Genomic DNA, 27,711 nt, shown 5'->3' with positions numbered 1-27,711 from the left:
AACTGGAAAAATCCACAGCGAACCACTGCAAACTCTTTTGTAGTGTTGCATTTTGGGAAATATCAGCATACACAGATGAACACTTTGAAAAAACACTGAAAATATGGTTTCCTTTCGCCTCTGAAGTGATATTTTACACTTTAATTGAGCTATCCTGAGCTGTGAGGTCAAATGCAGCATATAAAAGCATATAAGATTAAATAAGAAAACTAGTTTTCATATCCCATATGATAGTGATGCCATATGACATATTTGTTTTTGCTTTAAGCATGAACTCACTTAATTTCGCCCAGTTTCTCAGAAGACAAGACTTCAAATCTTCATTTTGCATCTCAAGTCAATGTATCTTGAAGGAGATGAAGACATGAACATCTTGGATGACAAGGGGGTGAGTACATTATCTGTAATTTTTTGTTCTGGAAGTGGACTTCTCCTTTAAGCACAGTTTTACATACATTCTAAATCATAAACTATCAATCTATTTGACATCTGATAGGAAACATCCAATAGACGTACTGCAGATGAGCAAACACTCTAAAGAATACGTCTTGCAGATGTAAATGCAGACATCAGATAGATGTCTTCATGATGTACGATCTGATTTTTAAAGACTGATTTTTAAAGACCCGCAAAAACCAAAATGGGGATTTTATGAATGGAAACAGAAGCTTTTGCCCTCATAATGGTGTAGTTACCGCGTCTACCAGCAGGGGCTTACTGGACGACATTAACCAACCCATGACAACCTGTTTAAACTAACACTTTAAAAATAAATTAATAAATATACATACAAATACAACAGACTGCTGTGACAGTACTTCTTAAATATAAAGCACTGTTTGTCAAAGACTGGCAGAAGCTGTGAGGAGCATGTGTGGGTGTTTCTCTGATCCAGCCTACAGGATTAAAGGGGTGAGAGGAGGCCATGAGAGACGCGGCCCGTCCTGCACTCACAATCCTCACATCACAGACAGACCGCCGACAGTTCAGCAGCTCAGCTGAGGCTTGTGATTGTGGAAATGGGCCTGCGCTGGCTGTGGAGGCACCGGGTGAGCGGTTTACTGCTGGTGTTGGCGCTCTTACTGCTCCTCACGCTCCTGGCCACACACTCACTGCAGACCAACAGGTGAGAGACTTTAACTAGCAGAGTACTAAACAAATTAAATGTGTTTACATTTGTATTTGCCAGATGCTTTTATTCAAACAAGTCACACATCATGTGGTTTGGTTTCTTTGGTTCATGCAAAAGCTGTTTACCGAACGGTGTTCACTAGGTGTTTCTGTTATATTATGTGCTACTTGCTTACATAAGTCAATTTCTGCTGAAACAACTCATCTGTTGTTTCTCATCATGTTTATGCATGGGTGCATGTTAAAAAAAAAAAAACCTACACACACAAGAAAGGCTTAAAATATGGGTTTAAAAAAAGTGAAGCTAAATGCACTTCCCATTGTTGGTGCCTTCTGAGTCATTAAACAGTTTCTGCTAGTACTCATGTCAGTTATGCAATTTAAGGTTGTTCAAATCCAATGACATGACTAGAAATTTGGTCAGCTGATAGAGCAGAAGACATCTAATTAGATGTTTCCCATCCAGAACCCATGAACTGAGACCTACAGCGGACAGAAGGAACGAGAGAAAAGCTGCTGAGAAACACTCGTCACCACTCACTCCAAACACACACCAACCGCCTAAACACAAACCGACAGCCAGAGCTGAAGGGCGAAGAGCGCATCCACCCGTTGTCTTTCTGAAGACTCACCGGACCGGCAGCAGCACGGTGCAGAACATCCTGTTTCGATTCGGGGAACGAGAGAGTGCCACATTCGCCTTTCCCTCCCGCACGTACCAGTTTAACTACCCAGACAGGTACAATACTGTGACTATATTTGGTCAAAGACGACAGGAAAAATATTTAGTCGTTAAAAGCCTCCAAAATACATCTACTATAATGAATTACTTACCGTATGATTATGTTTCTAGTGAATTGGTTTGTTGGCATACACTGCAACTTTTGTTTGGAGAAAGATGAATTTTGACTGCAAATTAGTTAGAGCATGTGGCTAACTTGACCATGATAAACATGTTAGACACTAAAAGACAATCCATTTCACAATTTTAAGAGAGTTTCTCAAGAGTGTAGGGTGGATGGATCAAGTCAGTCAGTCATTAACAACATATTCTTGATCTCCCTCTTCAGACCATTAAACACTGTTCAAGGATTAATGAGAACCAAGTTTTTCACTCTCGCACTCTCTCTGTCTCAGGTTCAAAGTGGCGTTTGTGGACGAGCTGCCTGAGGGTTCATCTCAGTTTGACTTGCTTTGCAGTCACATGCGTCTGGACCTGAGGGAGGTGAGGAAGGTGATGCCCCAGAATGCTGTCTTCATCACACTGTTGCGAGACCCAGTCAAGACCTTTGAGTCGCTCTTTGGGTACTACACCTCCATCGTCCCAGCCTTCGTCAGCGCGTACCGAGCTGCCGCCAACAAAGGCAAATCTGCCCTCGCTGTGTTCCTGGACTCTCCGGAGACCTTCTGGGACCCGAAGGAACCTTGGAATGGCCTGGCCAAGAATCCAATGAGCTTCGACATGGGGCTCAACAACCAGAAGTGGAACGGCTCCTGGCCAGAGCACTTGGCGCAACTAGAAGAAGCATTTCACCTGGTGATGATTGCAGAGCACTTTGATGAGTCCCTGGTTCTCCTGGGGGCTCTTCTTGGACTAGAGCATGAGGATTTGGCTTACCTTCGGCTCAACGCTCGTGCTGGAAACAGTGTGACGGAGCTGGACAAGAACATGCAGGCAAAAATGCGATCGTGGAACGTGCTGGACACACTCCTGTATGACTTCTTCGTACAGGTGTTCTGGGAGAAGGCGAATCAGTTTGGGCTGAACAAGCTGAAAGCGGAGGTGACACGGTTCAGGGCCTCTATGGAAAGTACTCGGCAGAAATGCGTGTCCAGGGCTGAGGTTTCTCCGGGAGAGCTGGAGGACCTGCTACGGCCATGGCAGACAGAGACAACCACCATCGTGGGATACGAGGTGCGGGGGAACCTGTCGCTGCAGGATCAGGGGTACTGCATTCGGATGATGCTGCCTGAGCTTCAGTATCACTCGCACTTGTACTTCAAGCAGTATGGTAGAGATATGAGAGCCGCTCCGGCCGACTGAACCCTGACATGGACCGGATGGGACTCACAACAATATCAGGCCTGGTCTTGGTCAATGGGACTCCATCGACTCTTCACAGAACAAGTCTGATCGAATTGAACCAAGATAGAGCAACTCCACCATTTGAACGCCAGTCCTGGATAAAACAGGAGAGAAAAACACTCCTTCACAGAATGGCTGTCTACATCAGTGGTTCCCAACCTGTGTTCTGGAGAACCCCAAACATTATACATTTTGGATGTTGTCCTCATCGGACACAACTGTTTCAAGTCTTGGACTCTTTACTAACAAACTGATTAGTTGAATTAGGTCAGCGGTGTCCGGGCTTAGAATCCTTTAGACTTTAGATCACGTGAGGCACTCCCTCCAATCTTGTAGTGTGTGATGCGCCACGATTTCCAAATCTTGTAGTGTGTGCATGTTTAAGATTTCAGGGAAGATAATCTGCAAAGATTCTCCGTATGTGTGCGCTGCAACCAGATTTCATAATCGGTTGAATTTTAAAAATCCTGTAGTGTGAGCCAGGCTTAAGAAGGCTATGAAGTTTCAGTAAGACCTTGAGTAGTTGGTTCAGGTGCATTTTATTAAAGTTTAAGATAATTCTGCAAGTCAGTGGCCCTCTAGAAGCAGGACTTGACACCTCTAGATTGAGACAGAGGTAGAAGCAGCCTGGAGCAATGGGCATGCCGAATGGCGTTCCAAAAGGTAAATTAGTAGAACAGAAACTACTCCTAATCCAGCCCTGACAGACAGCTTTGATGACCAATCATGAAGACCTTTCGTCACACCCATTTCTCAAACCTGCAATTATCCCTACTTGTCTGGATTAAGCAGAAATACAAAATGTGCATAGTTGAGGGTACTCCAAGACCAGGATTGGGAAGCACTGGTCTACGTTGATGACCTATAGATGAAACTGATGGAGAAACATATCAACTTACACTTGCAAAGATTTGATAAACAATCAGTCATTCTGCCCACCTGGTTTGCAACCAATCACATTATTCACTTGTAAGGTTTTGGGAGGGATATATTCTAAATGCAACCAAAAAAGTCACTTTTTTGTAAGGGCCTGTGGTGGGATAAATCACAAGTCTACCAATGAAATTACTTTTGAGGAAAGTCTGTGTGCTCAGTGGCCCAATCGCTGTCTGGATTGGGGGTGGGTTTAGTTTCAGATCAACCAATCCAGTTAACATGAATGACCAAAAGGGAAGAGCACAGTGGCACAAAGGTGTGAATGTTCCTTGAAAAAAGACTTGAACCCGCAACCCTCAGGTCTGGCGGGAATTGTCAGTGGGTGATGGAATAACCAGTACCCTCAAATCCATGACTGAGGTAAAACCCTTGAGCAAGGCACTGAACCCCCAACTGCACACTGGGCGCTGCAGCAGTATGGCTGCCTACTGCTCTGGGTGTGTGTTCAAAGTATGTGTGCACTTGGACGGGTTAAATGCAGAGCAATTTCAATACTTTTATGGAGCAGTATCAGTGTGCGGACATTACATTTGTGTTCTTTGCTACAGTTTGGAACAAAGATTACTAAATGAACCGTTCTGTTTTCTTGCCATGCATGTTTAAAGTCTATGGCTTGCAAAGTCAGGTATCAAAATTATCTACATGTCTCAGGCGCAAATATGACTTGAGAGGCCATTCAAGTCTAATTTGCGACCCCAGAGGGTTGAAGAGGGAACTGCATGGGGTTAAATCATAAAAATGTAAAAATAAAAAAACAAATAAAAATGCATATCAAGAACTAAAATCTCAAGAGGTAAAAAAATACAATTTTTATTTACTTTTTTTTTCAATAAAAAGTTTGTTCACAATAAGTAAAGGTTGTATTAAGAAATAAAATAAATTTTGAACTACTTTTAATAATTGATATTGATTGTCAGTAGTTGTTACTTAACCAGAGAAGTTAAAACTGTCTGTATAACTCTACAAAGATGTCTATCTTTAATGCTACCCAAATATAAAAAAAACGAAATCGAATGAAAATCAACTCTAACAAAAACAAATATACAGGACATTAAACACCTCAAAAGTTCTGGTTATGAAAACGCATGTCATAAGAATTTGGGTGGAAATGTGTGTGATTGATATTAAAATCAAGTCACAACACCAAAAAAAATAGGTGATGTGAAATGTAACCCAGACCTGTTTTACTTTACTCTCTGAAACTTTAACATGAAAATAAAAGCTTTCTGTTTATGCAGTAGTTAGACAAACAGCAAAACACATAAACAGAGACTAAATCACAGTGTTTACAACAGCCAAATCCCATATTTGCCTGTCAAAGAGTAACGTCTGCACCTCTCATCTGTCCAAGAGCCTCACTGTCTGCTGTCATTAGCGTCTTACCAAACACATCCACACTAATCTGCTTAGCCACCTGCTCCCCGAACTCTTCACATCCTCCTGTATGGTGCGTTTACACACGACAACTACAGGAAAAACAAGAAACTAACAGCAGCAGTCTGTAAAGTCTTGTAAAAACGTTTAAATACTAAACAGCAAAACCACCTATATTGACCCACATTTTGGACACCCGCTTTCCTTGACATACCAGTGAGTGTGGCAATCCCGATCAAATGACTCAGACTGGAGGAAGTACTAGAGCACCAAACAGGAAATAGAGTCTGTGCATCACAGGAGCACAAATTCATCCACACTGCTCTTCTTTTTGATTCTGCCTAGTTTGTCTTTGGTTTTTATATAAGCGACTGAGTCTGACGTACAGCTCCTCTCCTCCTCCTTATGTCCCTCCACAAATGTGAAGATGGGGTACTTCTCTTCGGGGGATGTCAGAGCCTGTCCATTAAAGCAAAAATGGAGGGACAGTTTGATATTGCAGGACTTTACATTTATAATGTGAAAGGCCAATAAGTGTTGGTTTTGTATTATGTGCTTGTCTTGCTCTCACTTTAGTGACGTCTGAGCACAGAGTCTGGAAATCTGCTCTGCTGCCGGCGTAGAAGCCCACTGTACAGCTCGGATCCATGCGGTTAAATGGCATCTTCCTTACAGTTTTACAGTGAAACGACTGTACCAAGAGACAGACAAACACATAGATGACAAACAGACACATATTCAGAAAATGCATGTTTTTGAATGTTACAACAAGTAATCTATAATAATATAAACTATTATATGTACTATTATGGATTTATATTAATATTTTGAACCAGCTTTAATTTTTATTTTCTGTTTTCATTTTAAATTGTGTTAAATTTTTAGTGATTTACTCCTGTTTTTGTCCTTTTTATTCGTATCGATTTTTTCAAAAAAATGTGTATGTAGAATTATTATTACATTTTATTTTAGCAAATTATTATCAAAATTAAAATGATACATTTTGCATTAACCCAATATTCAAAAAGTGAAGGCATAAATATACTTTTACAGTTTTTATTAATATTTTGAATGTTTTTATTATTAATTTTGGTTAAAATTTTAAGTAATGTTCTTGTCATTCATATTAGTTATGTTAACAGTTATTTTATTTATTTTTGTTATTTTATCTTATTTAAATTAATAAAAAAATAACTGTAATTAAAAAGAATAACCATATAGACAGCAAACTGAAGCATTAAAATACAACTCTTTTTATTTTCAGTTTATTCTTCAGTTTTTATAAAATTTTATTTTCTGTTATATTTATAATTTTGTACTGTTTTTGTACTGTTGCAGTTTTTTTAGTAATTATTCGTTCAGTTTTTTGTTTTAGTAATTTTAGTACTTAAACTTACAAATAAAAAAATACAAATGAATACAAAGACTTTAACAACAATAATTTGATTCAATAATAATTCAAGTTTGAATCAGTTTTTATTTTCCATTATAGTTTTAGTTGAAGTTGTAAGTCATTTTGTTCTGTGTTTTTCCTCAATATTATTATTATTATTATTATTATTATTATATTATTATTATTAGATTTTTTATTAATTTTTTTTTAAAATATGTATGGTATGTAGAGCTCATTATAATTTTAGTTTTTGTTTTAGTCATTTTAGTACTTTAAACAAAAATTAAAATATGTTGACTAGAGAACTATCTGAAATTAAACAATTCTTACAATTTTGTATCCGTTAAAATTTATTCAAATAAACAAATTTTAAATAGTTTTAATGGAAAAAAACAAAACAAAAAAACATATCGACAACAAACAGAACCATTAAAATACAACTACAGTTTTATTTTCAGTTTAGATTTTATTATCTGTTTTTACTTTAATTTTAGATTTGATTTTAATTTTATACTGTTTTTGCTATTTTACTAGTTTTTTTAATATGCATTTTTATTAATAATTTGTTCAGTTTTTGTTTTAATAATTTTAGTACTTTAACTTAAACAAAAATTAAAAACACAAACTGAAATGTTTTAATATTTTTCTTTTAGTTCAGTTAATGTATATTTTTTCATTGGATAAAAAGAGTTTTTTGTTTGTTTGTTTGTTTTTTTTGATAGTTTTAGTTAACTACAATAACCCTGTAAAAGAGAAACTGAAGTGCTTCTCAGGATGTTCATGCTGTTTTTTTTCACACAAGCTCCAAAAAGGACAAAAAATGCCATAAATCATCATATAAATATGCACAAGTATAGTTTTAGTCCTTTCTTTGGACTTTGATAGGCCCTGGTTACTGTATAGACATGTTAAGGGTGACTAAACTGATGTTCAAGCGAACTTTCCTGTAATTATGTGCTCACCGCTAAAGGGAAGTTGTCTTGTTGGACGTCTACAGCAGTCTGACAGTAATGAGGATCCAAATAGATCAGCTGATCATCTGCATGTCGAAACAGAGAAAACAACAAACACACAGATGTTGAGTGATTCATTACACATCACAAACACACACCATGTGACTCACCCTGGAATCCCACAAAGAATAGCGAGTGTTTGGGTTTCCCTCCAATGATTCCCATGCAGCACCGCAGCTCCAGCAACCTCTGCAGACACAGAGAGAGAAAACGTGAGCTCAGATCATCACAACAACATCTCCTCATATGCATGTGTGTGTGTCGTAACACACCTTGACACATCGTGCGTAAGCAGGATTCAACACATCGGACCCCAAACGCACAGGAACCAGCAGAACCAGCGACTTCCAGCCAGACCTGCACCTCAATGAGAAATCCATACGGGACGTCCCACACAGTTTTAACACGTCTCCAATGTACACTGTAGAGAAACACAGACATTTAGAGTTGGGATGTAACAGCCCTTACACAAATGAACCATGATTTGGTGACTGAACCATGACTGCTTGTAATTCCCTGCTAAACTAAAGGCCATGTCCAGATGAGCACCGAACAGGGCTTCCTAAAAAAAAACAAAAACAGGATTCATTGCTAAATCATGACTGACTGACCTGTGCAGTCCTGCGCCACATACACCGCCAGATCGGACACTTCAGACGCTGCCACAGCATTCCTGAAACACACAAACAAATATTAATCCTCAATTATCACTGAAAGGGTTCATTACTTACATGCAAGTTAATATATAATATGAAAATTAATATGCTGATGTTTCTTTTCTCGTGTTGCATGACATTACTTAAATGTATAAATAGAATGGCAGTGATACACCATGAAAGGCTGTGCATTTCAGCTAAAACTAAAAAGACTAAAAACATACATGAGTATATTGTATACAAGTATATCGTCTTCAGATGTGGCTCATCCTATCATCCATGTGTCAGATGAGTTCTCAGATCAGTTCATGCATTCTCTGTGCTTTATCCACTTACTGGAATATGTGGGCCGCGATGGCTGGTCCGTACCAGTCACCCGCCCGCTTCCCAGAGGCTCTGCCCAACTCCACTAGCCGGTGCAGCCCGAACGGGGCGGAGGGCAGATCGCCGAACCAGGACACGATCCTCCGGTGAGTCTGCTCCTCGTGAGACTCGCATTCTAACGCGGTTTCCAGACTGCGTCTGCGAGGTTTTCCCGAGTCACGCTGGCTCTCTCTGAGGGAGTCGTCCAGCATGTGAGCGTCTAACACCTCCAGGTCATCTTTGGTCTGATGATGCGTTGCAGGCCACGTCCAACCTGAAGAGAGGAACGGCATGCTTACTTTTGTACATAATATGTAGCTACAGTAGTATACTGTGCAAGTATATTACAATTTTAAATAACTTTGGATACGTTTGGAAAAGTTTGGATAGACTAATATTAATTCATCTGATCCTAAAAAAAAATATACGCAATTTTACCTTTTAAAAACTTATTCCAGATCAAAAATAGTTATGTTGCCTAAAAATATAATTTAAAAAATCTAAGAACAAACAAACAAAAACCCCTAAAAATCTAAATGATGAGTAACATATTTTTAAAGCTTGGTCGTACTAATGCAATATGTTTAAACTTTTTTTCCCCAAGTTTGGTCAGACAAGTATTAATTAATCCAATACTTTAAAAATTAATTAATTAATTTTAAAACATTTTCAGAGTCACAAATGGTTATATATCTTAAAAATATGTTTTAAAAATCTAAAACAAAACAAACAAAAAAAAAAAATTAAATTATGAATGTTTTGAGAAAATGTCTTTAAAAAGTTTTAGTGGTCAAAAAAATAAAATAAATAAGTAAATAAATAAAATAAATAATTAAATAAATAAAGTGAATTTCCATTTTTTTAAGTTTGGTCAGATTAATATGAATTAATCCCAAGTTTAAATTTTTTTTTTTCTTTCTTTTTCTTTTTTTTAAGAATGTTTAAAAAAAACACCTCTTCTGGGTGAGAAAATGTCTCTTTAAAAAAAATGTAAAAGTCTTAACACACACACACACACACACACACACACACACACACACACACACACAAACAAACAAATACATAAATGATGTGAATTTTCACAGTCTTAATACATTTTTTAAAGTTTGGTCAGACAAGTATTAATTAAACCAATACCTTAAAAAATGTAATTAATTAATTATTTAAAAAAAAAAAAAAAAAATTGAGCAAAATTTTTAACTTTTTTCCAAGTCACTAATGGTTATATCTCTTAAAAAAAGGTGTTTTAAAAATCTAAAACAAAACAAAAAATAAATAAAATTAATTAAATTATGAATGTTTTCATATTTTGGTCAGATTAACATTCATTAACCCCATATTAAAAACTGTGCTTTTCAGAAAATTTCAACATTTCTTGTGGGTCTAAAATGTTTAGGTCTCTTATAAAAAATGTTTTAAAACTTTTAAAAAAAATAATAATAATAATGAAATAAATACTTAAAAAATTAAAAGATGCAAAATTTTAGTCTTAACACATTTTCAAGTTTAGTCAGACCAATATTGATTAATCCCATACTAAAAACAATTTTTTGTTTTCTTTTTAACTTTTAGAACATCTTCCAGGTCAAGAATGTCCAAATGCATTTTAAGGTTTATGCAGTGTATCATGCAGCGTACTTGTACCTGCGGGCATCATGTGCAGCATTAGTCCCTGAGCTAACAGCATCTGTGCACTGCGGAGCATGCAGCCCCATCCCGCGTCAGATGTGAGGCCCGAGCCATCCAGCGGCAGGAAACCTTTCCTATAGGTCATCCACAGCAGGGAGGAGAACGCCCGCCGGAAACTCTCCCGCTCTCCTGAGAGAAAACACACAATTACAGTAAAACACGACACACACATACATAATCATACATAACAGTCCTGTCCTGCTTACCGCTGTAACTCAGCTGATAGGACTGTCCCAGCAGACACACAGGACTTCTCTTACTGAGACGCGGCTTGCTCTTCAAAGACCAACCTGAGAAGACAACAGATTCATATTAAGTCACGCAAGAGAAAAATGTGTGCGGTGGAGCATGACTTCAAAATCGGGTTTAGTGAAATGGGTCGTTTAGTGAGGGAGGAAGGTAAAGGTCAAAACAGTAGAACTATCAAACAAACAGACATCCACCAGTTATATTTTGATATAAAAAACATACATTACTGTACAAAATTTGTGACAGTAATGACAAAAAAGCATGTTTTTGATAAAAACTGCTTCACACACCTCTATATCTGACATTATTCCACGCTGAAACGAGTTTAGTTTTGAGTTTGGTCTTGTCCTTTGTCTCCTGGACATATCCATCGTCATCCGCGCTGAGATCCAGCAGTCCCAGGTTTGACACGTTGACCACCTCAAATGACGCGAGGTCATCTGTGGGCTCCATCCCACAGTCAAACTCATCACTCACATCCATGACCTGTGGAATACTGTTGCCATGACGTCCTGAATCCCTGCTGTCCAATCAGAGAAGGGATGCGAGCCGTTCAAGCTCTTCTGGACGTTACAGGTGCCAGAGAAGCTGTGGGACAGTGAAATAAATGTTAATATGTGGTCAGAGGTAGGTACACAGCTCTTTGGAGGGAAATACTGAGCCATGTGACACCCATGTGACTGAAGGATTCTTACAAATGTGTCAAAGCAAAAGCAAAAAAAAAAAAAAGACCTTACACTAATTAAAGTGTTAGATAACTGCACTAAATAAACATGATTGCAGTGTACCTGCCCTTTAAAGACGGCACTACTATGGTAAACTAGTGGGATATTATAGTAACGTTACTTTGAGATTTAATGTGCATGGCACAGCGTAGTACTTAGTCATAATGTGGTATTACCATGGTACCATGTCTAAATATACAATATACAATAACATAATCTTATTTGTGAGGATTATAATGAATTTCAGCTGTGAGAGTAACTTCATAATGTAAGTTTGACAGAGGTTTGTTCATGCGGAAATCATATGTTTACATGTACAGATTCGCCACTCGGATAAATAGACGGCTCGCTTTCAGCCACGAAGGCGACTATACTTTAATTATGTGCTAAAATACTTACCTTAAAGGCTGATTTAACTGTCATGTCATTGTGAATATCGCAGGACTTCAGCTGGAAACTTTCCGCACTACAAACATACCGCAACGCCACAGTCTTGGTTTCACTGCATGACCGTCACTCCGCCCCTTCCCTCCTTCTTCACTTGGCAACGGTCGAAGCTCAAATCTGTCCTCTGATTGGCTGTATGGCTCCGCAGCGCTCTCTGATTGGTCAACTGAGTGACTATGCAAGTAGAGGCAGATCTGAGAAAGTCCTGAATAAGTATGGCAATCTGTTTATAACTTGTAATGTTTAAAACGTACTAGTATTTATATTTATGCCGCTAGTATTTATTTTTTTAGATACTACTATTTATTTTATTAGGCACTAGCACTTATTCGTTAGCTATTAGTACTTATTCTTTAGGTACTAGTACCTTTTAAAATATACTAGTACTTATTCATTAGATACTCGTACCTATTAATAGATACTAGTACTTATTTACTAGTACTAGATATTTGTTTGTTAGATTAGCATTAATTAGATACTAGTACTTATTGATTAGCTACTGGAACTTATTCCAAATGTTACTAATATTTTAATTGAACTCTATGTGACAATTTCTGAGTAGTTGTAATATAAGGCTACTATAGAAGTAGTTGTGACTAGATAAGAATTGTTAAGATGCCAGTGTCTAATAAATAAGTACTAGTATCTATTAAATAAGTACAAGTAAATATATAGAAAAGTAAATAATAAATAAGTACTAAGATGTAATGAATACTTACCAGTAATATTTAAAAAGATACTAGTCAATATATTAGATTAATTAATAGGTGTTATCAAAAACAGAATAGCTACTACTACCTGGATTATGTTTCCAGTCAAGACTTGGAGAAACTTGTTCATGCCTTTATCACAAGTGGGGTGGATTATTGTAATGGTCTCCTCACTGGCCTTCCCAAGAAGACCATTAGACAGCTGCAGCTCATCCAGAACGCTGCTGCCAGGATTCTGACTAGAACCAGAAAATCCAAGCATATCACACCAGTCCTCAGGTCCCTACACCGGCTTCCAGTTATTTTTCGAATTGATTTTAAAGTACTTTTACTCATTTATAAATCACTCAATGGCCTAGGACCTAAATACATTGCAGATATGATCACTGAATATAAACCTAACAGACCACTCAGATCATTAGGATCGAGTCAGTTAGAAATACCAAGGGTTCACACAAAACAAGGGGAATCCGCTTTTAGCCATTATGCTGCCCGCAGTTGGAACCAGCTTCCAGAAGAGATCAAACGTGCTAAAACATTAGCTACATTTAAATCTAGACTCACAACTCATCTGTTTAGCTGTGCATTTACTGAATGAGCACTGTGCTTCGTCCAAACTGATTGCATTATGTATAATCATTTTCTGTTTTTAACTGTCCTAAACTTATTTTAAATCAATTTTTATATCATTTTTTAAATCATTATATCAATCAGTTTTTACATTTTACATTTTTTTGTTTTATTGTTGTGATCATTGTTTTTATGATTATTCTACTTCCTTTTATGTAAAGCACTTTGAATTACCTTTGTGTATGAAATGTGCTATATAAATAAACTTGCCTTGCCTTGCCTACCTGTTCATTTGGAGATATCTTCAACCTCATAAAGAACTAGTAAGAATGTATTTGGAGATATTTTGAATCAAACAGATTACTTCATAAACATGAGGTCCCTGCAACCGTCCAATCAGAGTTCACTTGGTAATACAATATATTAACATACAACTATAGAACTACAAATACCATTATAAACATTACAAACCATCAACTGTTAACTATTAATCATTAAAAAATGGTTTCCTGTAGTGTTTTGAGAGATTTTCCATTAAGAATTAGTAGTTTTAACATGCCACCAACAGAAGGCGACAAATTACCAGTGGCGGACAACAGGGACCATTACAGTTTCCATTAAAACCAATACTGTGATTGTTTCTAATTGCTTTTTTTCCAGCATGATCATGGTGTGTGAGTTCAGGAGACTGTCCCCCCAGTGTTTTTTTCCTTGTGACTCCTAATTTTATAATGTGTATAGTTCAGAAAGTTGGATACTTAGAAGACTGAAACTATTTTGACCTCTGTGATATGTCAGTTTTTTCACAGTACAGCTATTGTCCATCAAATTCTCAGTTAGTCCACTAGTCAGGAATGTGAAAGGGTGTTCTTCATGTTAATGGCTATGTCCAGTAAATATAGAGTGTAACCATAAAATACTAAATCACTTTTTTTGATGAAGCCTGATTAATGTTTCCTGAGTGCTTAACTCTGCTATTTTCATTTATCAAAGGCTTCACAGTACAGTTTTGGTTGGTTAACCCTTCCCTGAGTTTTTAACTTCATCATTCTGATTTGTAAAACTCCTGAAAAATCACTGACAGGTCTTAATATTTGTATGAAGTCTATAAGACAGTTTATTTAGGGATAGAGACATCATTTTAGGATCTCATAAAATGTATGTGCAAGTTAAATTTGTTTAAAAAAGGTTTTGTATATCAGTTGCTTTGTCTTTTGAAATTAAGCAAGCATACATTTATTGAAAAACAATGAAATATAAAATCAAATATAAAACATTGGTGGAAGAGGAGGACACTGACTCATACTACAGTTAGCAAATTCAATTTATCACAAGCAGGTCTGGAGGAAAGATATTGTTTAGATGTTAAAGTGAAGCATAAATGGGAAAAAATTATGTTGCCATATCAGATTTAAAAAAAAAAAAAAAAAAAAAAAAAAAAAATATATATATATATATATATATATATATATATGCCTTGAAAACAATCACAGAATGACACAGCCACTTGTTTTATTTTTCAGTTTTTCAACTTCTTGTTGCAGCTCCTTTATTTCAGCTCCTTTCTGCTCCTGCAGGTGTTTGTGGAGTCTTTCCAGTAGTTCATGTTGTTTCTGACGATCTTCCAGCATCTGTTGGAGCTCCTGAATGTGCTGCTCCTTTCTCTCTCTGAAATCATTCAGTTCTTCTGCTTGTTTTCTGGCTTCATCTTCATGCTTCTTCTTTATGACTTTTATTTTCTCTTCATATTCCTTTTTTATTTCATCTCGCTCTTTCTCTTCTCTTTCTTTTCTTTCCTTCTCCTCCTTTTCTCTTCTCTTGATCTCTTCTTCCTGCTCTCGTTTCAGATCATCATGCATTTTCTTCCATCTCTTTCTCTCTTCCTCTCGTCTTTCATCCTCTTCTCGTTTTCTTCTCTCCCACTCCTCTTTTCTCTCTCGTTCCAGTCGTTCATAATGTCTTTCCATTTCAGTTTTCTTGTCTTCATATTCTCTCTCTTTTTCTTCTCTTTCTCTTCTCTGTTTCTGTCTCTCCTCCTCTATCTTGTGTTGTTCTTCTTCTCTCTCTCTTTCAAATTTCTTTCTCATTTTCTCCAGTTCTTCTTGTTTTTCTCTCAGCTGTTCCTCGTGTTTCTCTTTTCTCTTTCTTTCTTCTTCTTCTCGTTCTCTCATCTGTCGTTTCTTTTCATCCTCCCATTCTCTTTGCTGTCGTTTAATTTCCTCTTGAATCTCTTTTCTGTCATTTTCAGCCTCTTTTATTTTCCTTTGCCATCTCTGTCTCTCCTCCTCTTCTTCTTCATTCCTCTGTTTTTCCTCCAGACTTCTCTTTTTTGTTTCTTCTTCTTGTTTAATCTGTAATTCTGCTATAATACGTTTTTGTTTATTTTTCATCTCTTCTTTATCTCGTCTGTATTTCTGTTCTCTCTTTCTGTCTTCTTCTTCTCTCTCTTTTTGTTGTTTTTCATACTGTGATCTCTGGTTTTCAATCTTTCTCTTCATTTCTTCTATTTTTTTATTATATTCAGCTCTTTGCTGTTTTTCCTCTTCTGATTGTTTCTGCTTTTCAGTCTCTCGTTTCTTCTGTTCTGCTTTCTCTCTTTCTTCAAACACTTTTCTGAGTTTTTCCTCTTTTTCTTTGAATTGATTCTCCATTTTCGTTCTCTCTTCATCTGCTCTTTCTTTCTCTTCCTCGAGTCTCTTCATCAGGTTTGTCTTTTCCATCTCATATTTGGCTTCTAATGTTTCATTTTGTGCCTGAATCTCTCTTTCTCTTTCTTTCAGTATTTCCTCCATTTTCTTTTTAATGGACATCTCTGCCTCCTCAAACATGCTGTTAGTGAAGTACTGACTCTGATTAGTATTTTTCACCTCTTCTATCATCTTTAACAGTTGAAACACTTGAGTTTTGTCTTGTTTTTCATTATTATTGAAAACCAGGAATCTGTTTCCACAATCTCTGACCAGTTTCTTGAGTTCAGCACAATTATATTTGCTCACATAATCTTGTATGGATTCGTTTAGTTCATCTCCTCTAGTGAACAGAACGATGCTGAACTGAGCAGCTTTATGACCAAAGATCTGCTTTATCAGATCCATAGCGTCCATTGATTCTTTGGTGAATCTTCCCAAACTCAACACAATGACAAACACATGAGGTCCAGGTGACGACATGGAAATACATTTCACTATTTCTTCCAGCACTTGATCATTTGATAGTGTCGTGTCAAAGAGGCCTGGAGTATCAACGACAGCTACTGATCGACCATCAATCTGACCAAACCCCTTCATACAAACTGTCGTCACTGAATCTGGCCTTAATTGGCTGTGAAACTCATATCTTCCCAGGATAGTGTTTCCTGTTGCACTCTTCCCACTTCCTGTCCTCCCAATCAGCACAATCCTCAAACACTCCTGATCGTCTGTGTCACCTTCAGCACCTGAAAAAATTCAGTTGGTGGAATTAAACATGTATATTGCAGATTCAAGTGTTTTTCAGGTGTGTTTTTCAGTCTACTAAAACAAATCATATCGCAATATCTTTATTCACTGGGTAAGAATCAAGTCAGAGGGGATTTTGCTCTTCTGAAATGCTAGTAAAGTTTCTTTAGCAGAGGTCTGCTGTCATTTTCATAGGTTTGGTATACTGATGACGAATGGAGATGGATGATCTGCTACTATGTTCTGGTGGTCTAAGCAGCATCTAGTTTTGTTCAGGTTACAGACTTTTGGAAATAAAATGCAGGAGTTTTATCTAGGATTTCAGTTAAGCTGGTATCTAAGTAATCTATTTTCTGCAGTATACTGTACCTCATTTACAAAATCATTCATAAAACAGCTAGTGTCAATGGTCACAGTCATCAAATGTTTGAGAGGGTTGTCTCAACTGAATCTTTAAAGTGCCTACATTACATTCGGTAACTTCATAAGCCCTCACAGTATTCTTCGTGTGCCATTTTGTGTGCCATTTTGACAGTCAGTATATACTGTTGAGCAAAAGTAGATTTCACCACATTTCTTACAAGTTTTAGACACATTCATTGATTTAGTGTCTTGTGCATCAGTTGACTCAGGATATGAACCTTTTAGGCCAATTTGATTTACTACTTCAGCTAGCTCACTAAAAAGTACAGATTCAAAATAATTATTAATTCATGAATAGACAAAAAAGATTTTTGTTAGATTGGACTCATTGTCAATACTAAGGATGGAGATGAATAAATACTTAAATTTGGGTCATGTGGTTTCTGAAAGTTGATTACACTGGATAAATAAAATGTATTACTTACAGATTATATAAATAGGATTACCCTTTTGGTCAGTTTTTAAGTCAAAACTCAGGTTCCACACTCGTCAAACAAATGTATATTTTAGCTGGCGTCAATATGTCAGTATTGTAAAATTGTAGTGTCTTTGTACAAAGACGTGAACGTAGATGCATTCGAACAACATTTTATGTAAAATGAACACTCATAATCAGTTGCATATTCACTGCATGTGGAATTTTTTAAAAAAATTTAGCTCTTTGCTTAGATAAATATAATAGATCATAAATGAGAGCAATTACTTTATCTTCTTACCTTCTAACTGAATTGTCTGCTGTAACTCTTTGATTTTGCTCTTCATTTCACTCAGTTTCTCCTCTAGTTCATGTCTGACTCTGTTCTCTTGAGTTTTCACATACATCTGAAGTGAATATGGTTCAGTCCTCATCTTCTCTATATAATCCAGTAGTTCTGGGATCTGTCTTGAGTTTCCAGGTTCATTTAACCCTGTCAATCTGTACTGACCTCCACAGCGACTGAATAACCTCTGAGATTCTGTGCCGGATATGACAAAATCTAACGGAAGTCCTTCTTCCTTCTTCCCACTGCGCTCTAATATGAATAGCAGCATGAAATGCTGTTTGGAGTAAAAAGTCTTCTGAATCTTTTCTATTTCTGCTATGTCTTCATTGGTCAGTGAAGCATCAGGAATAATGATGATGAACATGTGAACTCCAGAATCACAGAGAGACATACAGTTGAGAGTCTGACGCATCACTTCCTCCTCTGAGAGCTGACTGAGAGCTGGAAGCTCCACCACACTGATCAGACGACCATGAATCTTCTCCTCTTTCTTCACACATTCTTTATTGCTTGCTTTCTGATCTGGAGGTTTAATCTTCTTCCCTCGTAAAAGTTTGGACACAGAAACTTTAAATGTTGGATTACTTCCACACAGCACCAAGTTTAGCTTTTGTTTTTTATTTAAATTTGCTGACACTGAAAAAACAAATTAAGAAACATTAGAAACAGTTCAAGCTTTGATATGGCACACTTTCTTAACATTTCTTGTCTTAAATTATTAGCTTTCCATGGTTAAATAAACTTACTGTTAGGACGAATATGAATATCTGGACTTTTGTTTCTTGTATTGGTTGGGGGGAAAATAAACAAGGAATAAATAAATAACTGTCTAAGCAATATAAAACAGTGTTTACAGTCATGCTGTATTCTGACTTTAAACAACACAAGCTTAACGTGACCATCAAACACTAGTAAGGATTGTGTTCAAACAACACAGAACTACTGCAGCAAAGTGAGGGCAAACTTCAATATACACCTTTAAAAAACCTGTTTTCACAAAACCTGACCACTGTTTTTTGTTTCCACAAAACCTGAAGCTAATTTTACGTAATGATTACAAAATTAGTCTTAATTTTTTAAATATTTATATAATAAAAAAATTGCTTTATTTAATGAATTAATGATTTACAAGCCTTTTTCCTTTTGGGACCTGAAATGGAGGGATTTTGGATAATGAAGATAATTAAAGGATAAATTGCTGAATTGTGCTAACATTGTCACGAACCCACTCCTGAAAGTCAGTCTGCTTGCCACCAGAGATCGCTTTGACATTCACAGAGTGAGGAATGAAGCGTGAAGCGGGCGGATCCAATTGCAAACTTTTATTAACAGGACGAGACAAAGACATGGTCATAGCAGGCAGGGTCAGACAACGGCTAACAGGAGTATAGACAGCAAGACGAAAGAGTAGTCCGTAACACAAGCGAGGGTCGATCCACAGCAAACGTTATCTGAAGGGCGAGGCAATAGAGTAATCCAGACAGGCGAGAGTTTCAAAAGGCAGGCAGCAAGACAGACAAGACGATATAACAAAGCAAAGGTACTAGGCTCGGATGACAAGATACAGGAACTAGACTAGACTACAACAGAATACACGAACAGACTTAAGGCTCTGTACAGTTGCTAACACACAAGAAAGTGCTAAATGCAAATCAATACTCGGCACAACTGACAGGAAGTCCGGGGTTTAAATAGGGTCTCTGATTGGGTACAGGTGATGGCCACAATGGCTGATGGGGAAGGTAGTCCGGGGTGTGGTGTAACAGTCAGTGAGATGTGAATGTCAAAGCGACTTCTGGTGGCAAGCAGACTGACGTTCAGGAGTGGGTTTGTGACAAACATCTTGTCTGGTTTAGTTCAGATGGCAGCAAGTCCCTGTTTTGATAAACTAGTTATAATTAAAATTGAATAATTAAAATCGAACGATTTGTTCAAAACGGCTGATTCAATCAGATGCGAAACAAGTAAATATCCAAATGATTCGTTGAATCACCTGCTCACTTGATTCATTCAAAAACGGATAAATTCAAGAACGAAACAGAGCAGTGTTGCTCTGCACTGTTGTATAAGATTAATATAGCTTATAATAAATATATGTTAAGAAAAAAAAATCACACTGTAACATGCTGGGTCAGGGTTAAAGGATAGCTCGCCTAACTCAAGTTGCAGCCAAGCCGCAACCTCCCGATCTCCCTCTTGAAGCCAACGCGGAAGTGACTAAAACTGCAATTCATCAACTGGCTGCTATAGAGACTGGCTGCAAAAGGGAGTCAATCCCATAGACTCCCTATGTTAAAATGCCCATCTTTACAGCAGAAAAAAAATATGTTTACAGCCTGGTACAAAAAGTGGTTTTGGTCTATGTAGCTAATTTTGCCCTTCATGTCAACTGTGAGGGGGGTGAATTTTTTTTATAACTCATCGGTTTAAATTATATTAAGCCTTAAAGTTTTGCATAATTTAGAGCGTGGCCACTTCAGTAACAGGTGAATTGCCGCTGCTATCACCACCATCGCGCTAGGCGGGTGTGGTTTAAACAACCAGTTCCACCCACGTCCCGCCTCTTTGCTCATTTTCGATTATCCGGGAGTGACGTGCAGTGACGCGATTCCAAGATGGCGACTGCCGACTCCCGCCCACTAAGGTTCAAGCTTGGTACAAGGTAATGTTCACACTTGGTGTTTTTTTTGACAAGAAAAAGTTGACACCGCCGCATCTGGCAGCATTGCAGCTGCGGGCGTCTTTTGTTGCTATAACAACAGCTTCAATCATATGAATCTCGAGAAAAGAGGAAGCTCGCTCTTGCACTGGTGTTTTTTTTTGTTTTTTTTTTTAGCATTTTTGCCCTTTACTTGATAGGGCAGTATTTAGACCATAGACTGTAAAAAACATGGACGTAGTGTCCGTGACGTCACCCGTAGATTTCTGAAGAGCATTTTTGAAGCTCTTAGTGGGCGGGAGTCAGCCATCGCCATCTTGGAATCACGTCATTGCACGTCACTCCTGGATAATCGAAAATGGGCAAATAGGCGGGACGTGGGTTGAGCTGGTTGCTGAAACCACGCCCACCTAGCGTGTGGTGACAGCGCCAATCCACCTGTTTTTGTCAAATTATGTTAACTTTAAGCAACAAATAAAATAAAAAAAAATCTATCATGAAGGGCAAAATTAGCGACACCATCTCCATTTTTTTCTTGTTGTTGTTGTTGTTGTTATGGAAACTCCCTTTTGCAGCCAGTTCTGGCTAGTCGATGAATTGCAGCTTGTCATTGGTCAGCTGTCAAAAAGACACTTGACGTGGGGAGAGAGAGAGAGAGAGAGAGAGAGAGAGAGAGGGGGGGGGCGTTTCTTTTTTGTCAGAAAAATAAAATGAACTTTTTTTCAACTTGTTGTTGTTGTTGTTATGGAAACGTCAGTTCTGGCTACTCGCTTGTCATTGGTCAGCTGTCAAAAAGACACTTGACGTGGGGCGTTTCTTTCAGAAAAGTTGAACTTTTTTCAACTTGAAAAGACGCCGGCGGTGGCGTTTAAAAAAGCGCTCATGACTTTTTTGAAAAGGTGGTTTACTCCATAGGATTATAATGTACAACAGACGCTGGCAGTTTGAAAAAAGACGCCAAGTGTGAACATAGCCTAAGAGCTTCAAAAATGCTCTTCAGAAACCTCATAGATATATATACTGACTAGATGTCGCCTTGGGCCTCTAAGCATACGTCAACATCGCCGCCATCTTGGGTCGGGGATCTGAAGGAAGCGCCAAAGTTTTTCATGAACTGGATGTTTTCAAAGAATGGTTAACCTGTGTTATATACTGTAGCCTAATCATTTAATAAGCTGTTGTAAATACTGGAAGATGTTTTCACACTAAGTACGCACGTTATGTTTGTTTTTGTGTTATATAACCATTTTACGCTGGGTCATTGTATTGCAGGCTTGCTGATGTACAAAATAAACCAGTACAATTCAAATGTTTTAATTAACATGTATTTTTAAGTATGGATTTCACACCATTGTAGTCAGGGTTCCCGCGGGTCCTTAAAAAGTCTTAAATTTAGTTTATCAAATTTAAGGTCATAAAAAGTCTTAAATTGTACAAGAAAGTCTTAATTATGATTAAGAGGTCTTAAATTTTAGGCACGGGAAGACCAGAATTGCGATACAGCTTAGTGTCACGATTAAACTTCAAAAGGCTGTGATTTCGTTAAATAAACATGAGCGCTGCGCGTTCAAAGTCCGGTGCTGAGCTGCTTTGTGTACTGCGGTTACCGGGGAAACGCATGTCTGCAGTTCCGAATGCGCCATCTGCTGGCAGAGATTGAATGTGCATTTTCAATATGCCTGTTGTTTTGAGTAGGGTATTCTTACAATACAGGAGGCTGTAGTTTCAGAACCGCATTTTTAGGACCCTGTAATTTTTTTTTTAATTATTTATTTTTATTTTATTTTATTGTATTTATTTATTTGTATTATGTATGCATTAACAGCTACTATTTATAGCAGTAGCTATTCAATTCTGTATATTATTATTTTTAAGGAAATACTGAATTTAGTTGTTTAATTGTATACACTTAATTATTGTCCTAACCAACTCCTAATCCTAAACTTACCCCTGAAATATTTAGCCTAATTTATTTCAATATATTCTAGACTTCAGTTCATTAGCTGCTGCGCTTCATGTCTGACGTGTGACCCACTTAACAAAGTGAAGTAAACAGTAAAACAATTGCTGTACAAATTAGTGTGTTTATGAGTACTTTAATAAATTTAAAATAATTTGAATACAAATACTAATTTACAACATCCAGCAGCACAATGAACTGTTTTGGATAGTTTAATGGGCTAAATGGAGATTGCTGACACCCCTTTGAACACTCAAGTTTATGTCAGCTTTTACATTAAAAATAAGATGGAAAGATAAAAAAATAAAATAAAAATAGTTTCAATGGATCTAGTCTTTGCGTCTGTTTGATATTTCTTTGTTGAAATGAAATTGCTAGATGGCGCTGTCTCAAAAAATAGGGTCCCAGAAATATGGTTTTGCAGGAACATAGTATTGAGGTTGTTTTTGTTCAGACCAAAGCGAAAAGTGACCCATGTTTTTACCCTGCAAACATGCAGAGCTGTAAATGTGAACTGGTGGATCAGTTAGAAGATAATTCTTCATAAAAATCTAAACACTAACATGTATTTGTATGTTTTTTAAATTAATATAATAATTTATTGATAATAATTGTTTCAATTAATAAAAGGAATACTTTTTTCTATTTACTTAAAAATTGACACTTTAAAGAAATGTGAAATGTATCACTTTATAAAACCTTTTGTTTTTGTGAAAAATCTGAACTGTAAATCGTTTTTTACAGTAGTTTACAGTCATTTTACAGTTTAATATTTAACCATAGACATTGCCTTACCCTGCTCATATGGTATTCATTTTATTTGTGCAGGTCTTAAAAAAGGTATTAAAAAGTCTTAAATTTGAGCTTAAAAATCCTGCAGCAACCCTGTGTAGCCATTTTGTGTGCAGTAGACTAGGCTAAGGTAAGTAACAATAGTTAATTTTAAGTTCACTGAAGTGGAAGAATAATAAACTTACACCTAGTTTTGAAGTAGATGTTTGTCTATGTAGTCTGTTGGTCAGGAAGTCCATAATTGTTTAACTCATGCCTTTATTAATTTAAAGTTTGCTCTATTATTTATCTATTTATTTATATTTTATATATACTTTATTTTATATTATTCATGTTTTTTTCATATCACTATCAGCATCCTTGTAATTGTTTTGTCCATTATAGAACAAATTAATTAGTTATGTACGTGTGTCTAAGTATTGTATTGTATATGATATATCACATATTTATGATAGAACATAGATTAATTAATTATTTATGTTCTATCATAAATATATGTCTGACATTTATAATAAACCAAAGGGCTTGAAAATCGGTTGAAAATTAAGCAAATTAAGGTGATTTTAATCGTTGATAGTTCTCTGCCAATGTTAACTAATGCAGAGTAGACGCGGCTTCCCCCGACCCAAGATGGCGGCCGCGCTGACGCATCGTTCCTTACGTCCATATTTTTTTACAGTCTACGGTTGCAGCAGAAATCAGCCAAACCGCACACAGGTCGCATTCCACATCTGGAGCTTTATTCTCCTGTCAACAGCGTTACTTATCATCAAAAGAAGACAACTTAAATGAGCAACAGAAATTAAAAGTAAAACCATTGGATCCGCATACATGCGGTTCTCGTGGCACATGTGGCTGCAGATTGTTTACAGAATGAAGCTCTGCTCTTAAAGGAGCCACAACATTTTCACTCGTTACAACACATAGGTATTTTTTTCTTTCATTGCTTGAGTTGTACATATGTGCATTTTCATCATAGTAGTGAATGCTTTTGGACTCCCAAAACATGTTTTTTTGCAATACTCGATAATGTCAGCTCCTCTATTGTCTCTCAGGCCCTTACAGTCACATGTACAGCATAATGTCAGAGGGATGTCTTTAAATTCTAATCAAGGAAATGTCATACCTTCTGCTGCCGTCTTATTAAAGAACTTTAGAAGTTGCGCTTGAACCATTTTGTGCGACCAATTATGGAAACTTGCTTCGACTTGCGTGCAGGTCACAATTTTGAGGTCTGATTGGCCAAACGCTGTTATTTAGTTTATAAATTATCATATATAGAGAATTTTAACATTTCACTTCCATGATAAGTTTTGCATCATAACTGCTAAATAACATTATACACAAAATTAATAATCTAAAGGGGGTGGTGGTTTTACAGAGGGGATGTTTTTTATCATTTTTTCAACAAGGGGGATGCCATCCCCCGCATCCCCCTCAGTTCGAGCCCTGTCTGTAAGTACTGATTAGACTGTGCAAAGACTGTTTGGTCAGATCGACTAATGTGTAATTACACAATATATAAAAGTTTATTTTAAAAGAGCAATTTTGAAAACTTACAAAAGCGACTTCCTTCATCACTTCTGCTTTTCTGTCTCTTTTCTTTGGGTTTTCCATCGTTATTGTGGTGAGAGCTTTTCTTGTTTTCTTCCTCTGAATTTAGCTGCTCTTCGTCTGCAGACGTTCCTGTAGCATCATGAAATATGTCACATGTGAGATACTCTTCCTTGATTTCTTTGAGTATCTTGCCAACCCTTTGAAATATATCTGATTGCAATGCTGTTTTTCTTTCATCCAGCTGAAGATGTCCTCCTCCACATTCCATTGTTAATTGATGAATAGTTGGCACCTGAGCATAGCATACAATAAACTGTTCAGGATGGCTGATCATAGAGCAAATCATTGATCTGTGTGTCTCTTTATCAGTCGTGATAACAATGGTGCGTTTAATCGCATCCTCACTGAATTCTTTCAGCACTTGTTTCACTCTTCTCATGTCTTCTTCAGTGAAGTCTTTATACTGCAGTACAATTATGAATGCATGAGGTCCTGGATCAGACTGATTCACACACTCTTTCACTGTCAGTTTGATCTGATAATCTGAGAAGTTTAAATTCAGCAGATGAAGAGAGCTAATGACTATGACGCATCTGTCATTCACCATTCCACTGTTTTTTGTCACATTGTGCTGCACTAATGCTGTAGGTTCTTCAGTCTCACACAGATCTATTCCCAGAATTAGGTTTTTGACTCTCCTGTTTTCTGATAGATTCTTCCCCAGAAGAACAATCCTCAGATCACTCACTGGAACACACAAAATACATACTACAATGTTAGAAACACAAAAAAAATGATCATCTAAGAATCTGCAATACCACAGTACCAACCATTTTAAACATCCATGAGTATTTACATTACTGATACATAAAAAAAGAGAAATGGTTTGGTTGTGTTAAATAATTCACAATCACATTTCACATTACAACGTGAATCACATTACAACAAACCATTTACTGAATGTAAGAACAAAATATGCAGTCATATTTACATAGTACATTTAATTGACTTACTGTTAGGGTGATCAACACTTAAACTTCGCCGCCTTTCACTGTCTGAAAAAAATCATCCATATAGTATCACATCTAATGAATATAACAGTTGAACCTTTATTAATCGTGACTAGAATTAGCGAATTAGAGAACATATGAAAGTTGCCTATTATAAGCTGATAAACAGATCAACAACAGAACGTTGTGATTTGAACTCTCAAAAGTAGTGTCTCTGTTTTTTTTTTTTTTGTTTTTTTTAGTATTTGAAGCTTACATGGTTCGAACTCTTTGGCTGCACATGATATGAATGAATCTAGATGAAACCCAGCAGAATACAAAAGAAACACCTCAAAATACTGAACACACAACTAAACTAAAACTTCTCTGTAACAAATCCACTGCATATTTAATCACTTTTTAATGAATTACATCCACTCAAAAAAATGTTACTTGTACATGGATTATCTTTATTTACTCCATGTAGCCTACTTTATAAATATAAAAAAGCTGAATTTGTTACACTTATAAAAATGATAGAATCATTCTAGCCTATAGCTTAATTTTTGATTTGTTGCCTACCCATTGTGGATGTTTTTAATCGTCAGCGTTGTGCTGAATTCTGACTCATCAGCAGAATCTTCCTCGCAAGTGTTTGACGCGATCTTCTGGAGTCTCACGTATCTGAGGCTGAGAAGGTCTTCAGTTCACGGCTGCTTATAATCAGTCTTCTTTACAATGCTAACTAAGACAGCATTAAGTAATCAAGATCATGTTGTTAAAATATCAAGTAACAAGCATGACTGGGGATGAAGCCTAACAGAAAAAGTGAAACAGAAAATGCTTTGATTATGTCATAGTCACACTTCTCTTTTTACTTTTTACCAGTTTTACCATACACACATACAGTGAACTGAACATCTTTGTCCACAGGGCTCTACTGTGCAACCATTTCAGCTGCATTTGCAACTGAAAACTACTGCGTGCGGCTATGAAAAAAAATATTTAGGAGGTTTCTATGTGTTTTTGCAAAGTTGAGTAATGTATCACACCCAGCCAGGGGGGACATTTATTCAAATTATTCAAAACAGTTACTATAGTAAATACAGTACAGTTAGTGAGATGAGGGACAGCACTCAAACATCCTCAGATTATTTTATTTTGTGGGAAATTAATATAAGCTAATATAAATGCTTTAATTATAAATACTTACTCGTCCCAGAGAAATTCATATTCTATTACATTATACACTGTGAGAGAAATGTCATATTATAAAGACAATATGAAGGAAATAATGTGGATTTTATGTTGCCATTGTACAAAAATTTCATTCAAATATAATCTGAAAAATATTATTACTAATTTTAAAAAAAGTATAAATAATGGAAAGAAACCTTTGTTACGGGAATAAATAGAGAGCCACTGCAACAGCATTAAAGTTATTTAAATGCTTGCTTAAGATGCTGTAATGGAAGGTATGCTGTCGTCATGGCACATTTAACTGTACTGAATTGCTTTTACTTTCTCCTTGTCTGCAGAGTTAAATTTGGAATTGGAAATCAGCATTGTAAATCACTCCTGAAATCACAGAACAATTTTTATCAATATTTGTTTACCATGACAGATCAAAATGCGTTTGAACTAGATTCAGGTAATTTGCACTCCTTTTAAGTGATGTCAGTGATTAACAGGACCATACAGGCTATATGTTTAGGTTAAATAAATTATCCTACTTCCAATAACCAACTGACAAATTGCTAGGAAAACTATCATAACCTCTCATCTACA

At 36.6% G+C, this 27,711-nt stretch overlaps 3 protein-coding genes across 3 annotated transcripts; 1 reads left to right on the top strand and 2 right to left on the bottom strand.

Annotated features, from left to right (window-relative positions):
• Positions 1 to 1,019: 1,019 nt before the first annotated feature.
• Positions 1,020 to 3,175, top strand: LOC127162736 (galactose-3-O-sulfotransferase 4). The gene is made up of 3 exons (XM_051105598.1): positions 1,020 to 1,126; positions 1,598 to 1,870; positions 2,269 to 3,175. Exons 1-3 carry the CDS (start codon positions 1,020 to 1,022, stop codon positions 3,173 to 3,175), a joined length of 1,287 nt encoding a protein of 428 aa, XP_050961555.1.
• Positions 3,176 to 4,939: 1,764 nt separating this feature from the next.
• On the bottom strand, positions 4,940 to 12,130 carry atg4db (autophagy related 4D, cysteine peptidase b). Its single transcript, XM_051106612.1, has 11 exons — positions 12,015 to 12,130; positions 11,181 to 11,478; positions 10,848 to 10,931; positions 10,597 to 10,770; positions 8,926 to 9,226; positions 8,545 to 8,606; positions 8,206 to 8,354; positions 8,044 to 8,122; positions 7,883 to 7,959; positions 6,099 to 6,218; positions 4,940 to 5,986 (listed from the first exon to the last, which is right to left on the bottom strand). The coding sequence occupies exons 2-11, from the start codon at positions 11,371 to 11,373 to the stop codon at positions 5,822 to 5,824; spliced, it is 1,404 nt and encodes a 467-aa protein (XP_050962569.1). The 5' UTR covers positions 11,374 to 11,478; positions 12,015 to 12,130; the 3' UTR covers positions 4,940 to 5,821.
• A 2,699-nt stretch (positions 12,131 to 14,829) lies between these two features.
• On the bottom strand, positions 14,830 to 26,727 carry LOC127163376 (GTPase IMAP family member 8). The gene is made up of 5 exons (XM_051106578.1): positions 26,506 to 26,727; positions 25,948 to 25,989; positions 24,938 to 25,681; positions 17,919 to 18,602; positions 14,830 to 16,778 (listed from the first exon to the last, which is right to left on the bottom strand). Exons 1-5 carry the CDS (start codon positions 26,507 to 26,509, stop codon positions 14,830 to 14,832), a joined length of 3,423 nt encoding a protein of 1,140 aa, XP_050962535.1. The 5' UTR covers positions 26,510 to 26,727.
• Positions 26,728 to 27,711: the final 984 nt, after the last annotated feature.

This window comes from Labeo rohita, chromosome 3 (assembly GCF_022985175.1).
Source record: "Labeo rohita strain BAU-BD-2019 chromosome 3, IGBB_LRoh.1.0, whole genome shotgun sequence".
NCBI classification, from domain to species: Eukaryota; Metazoa; Chordata; class Actinopteri; order Cypriniformes; family Cyprinidae; genus Labeo; species Labeo rohita.
The sequence above is the reverse complement of the archived record's forward strand: the minus strand, read 5'-3'. Positions and strand labels throughout refer to the sequence as shown.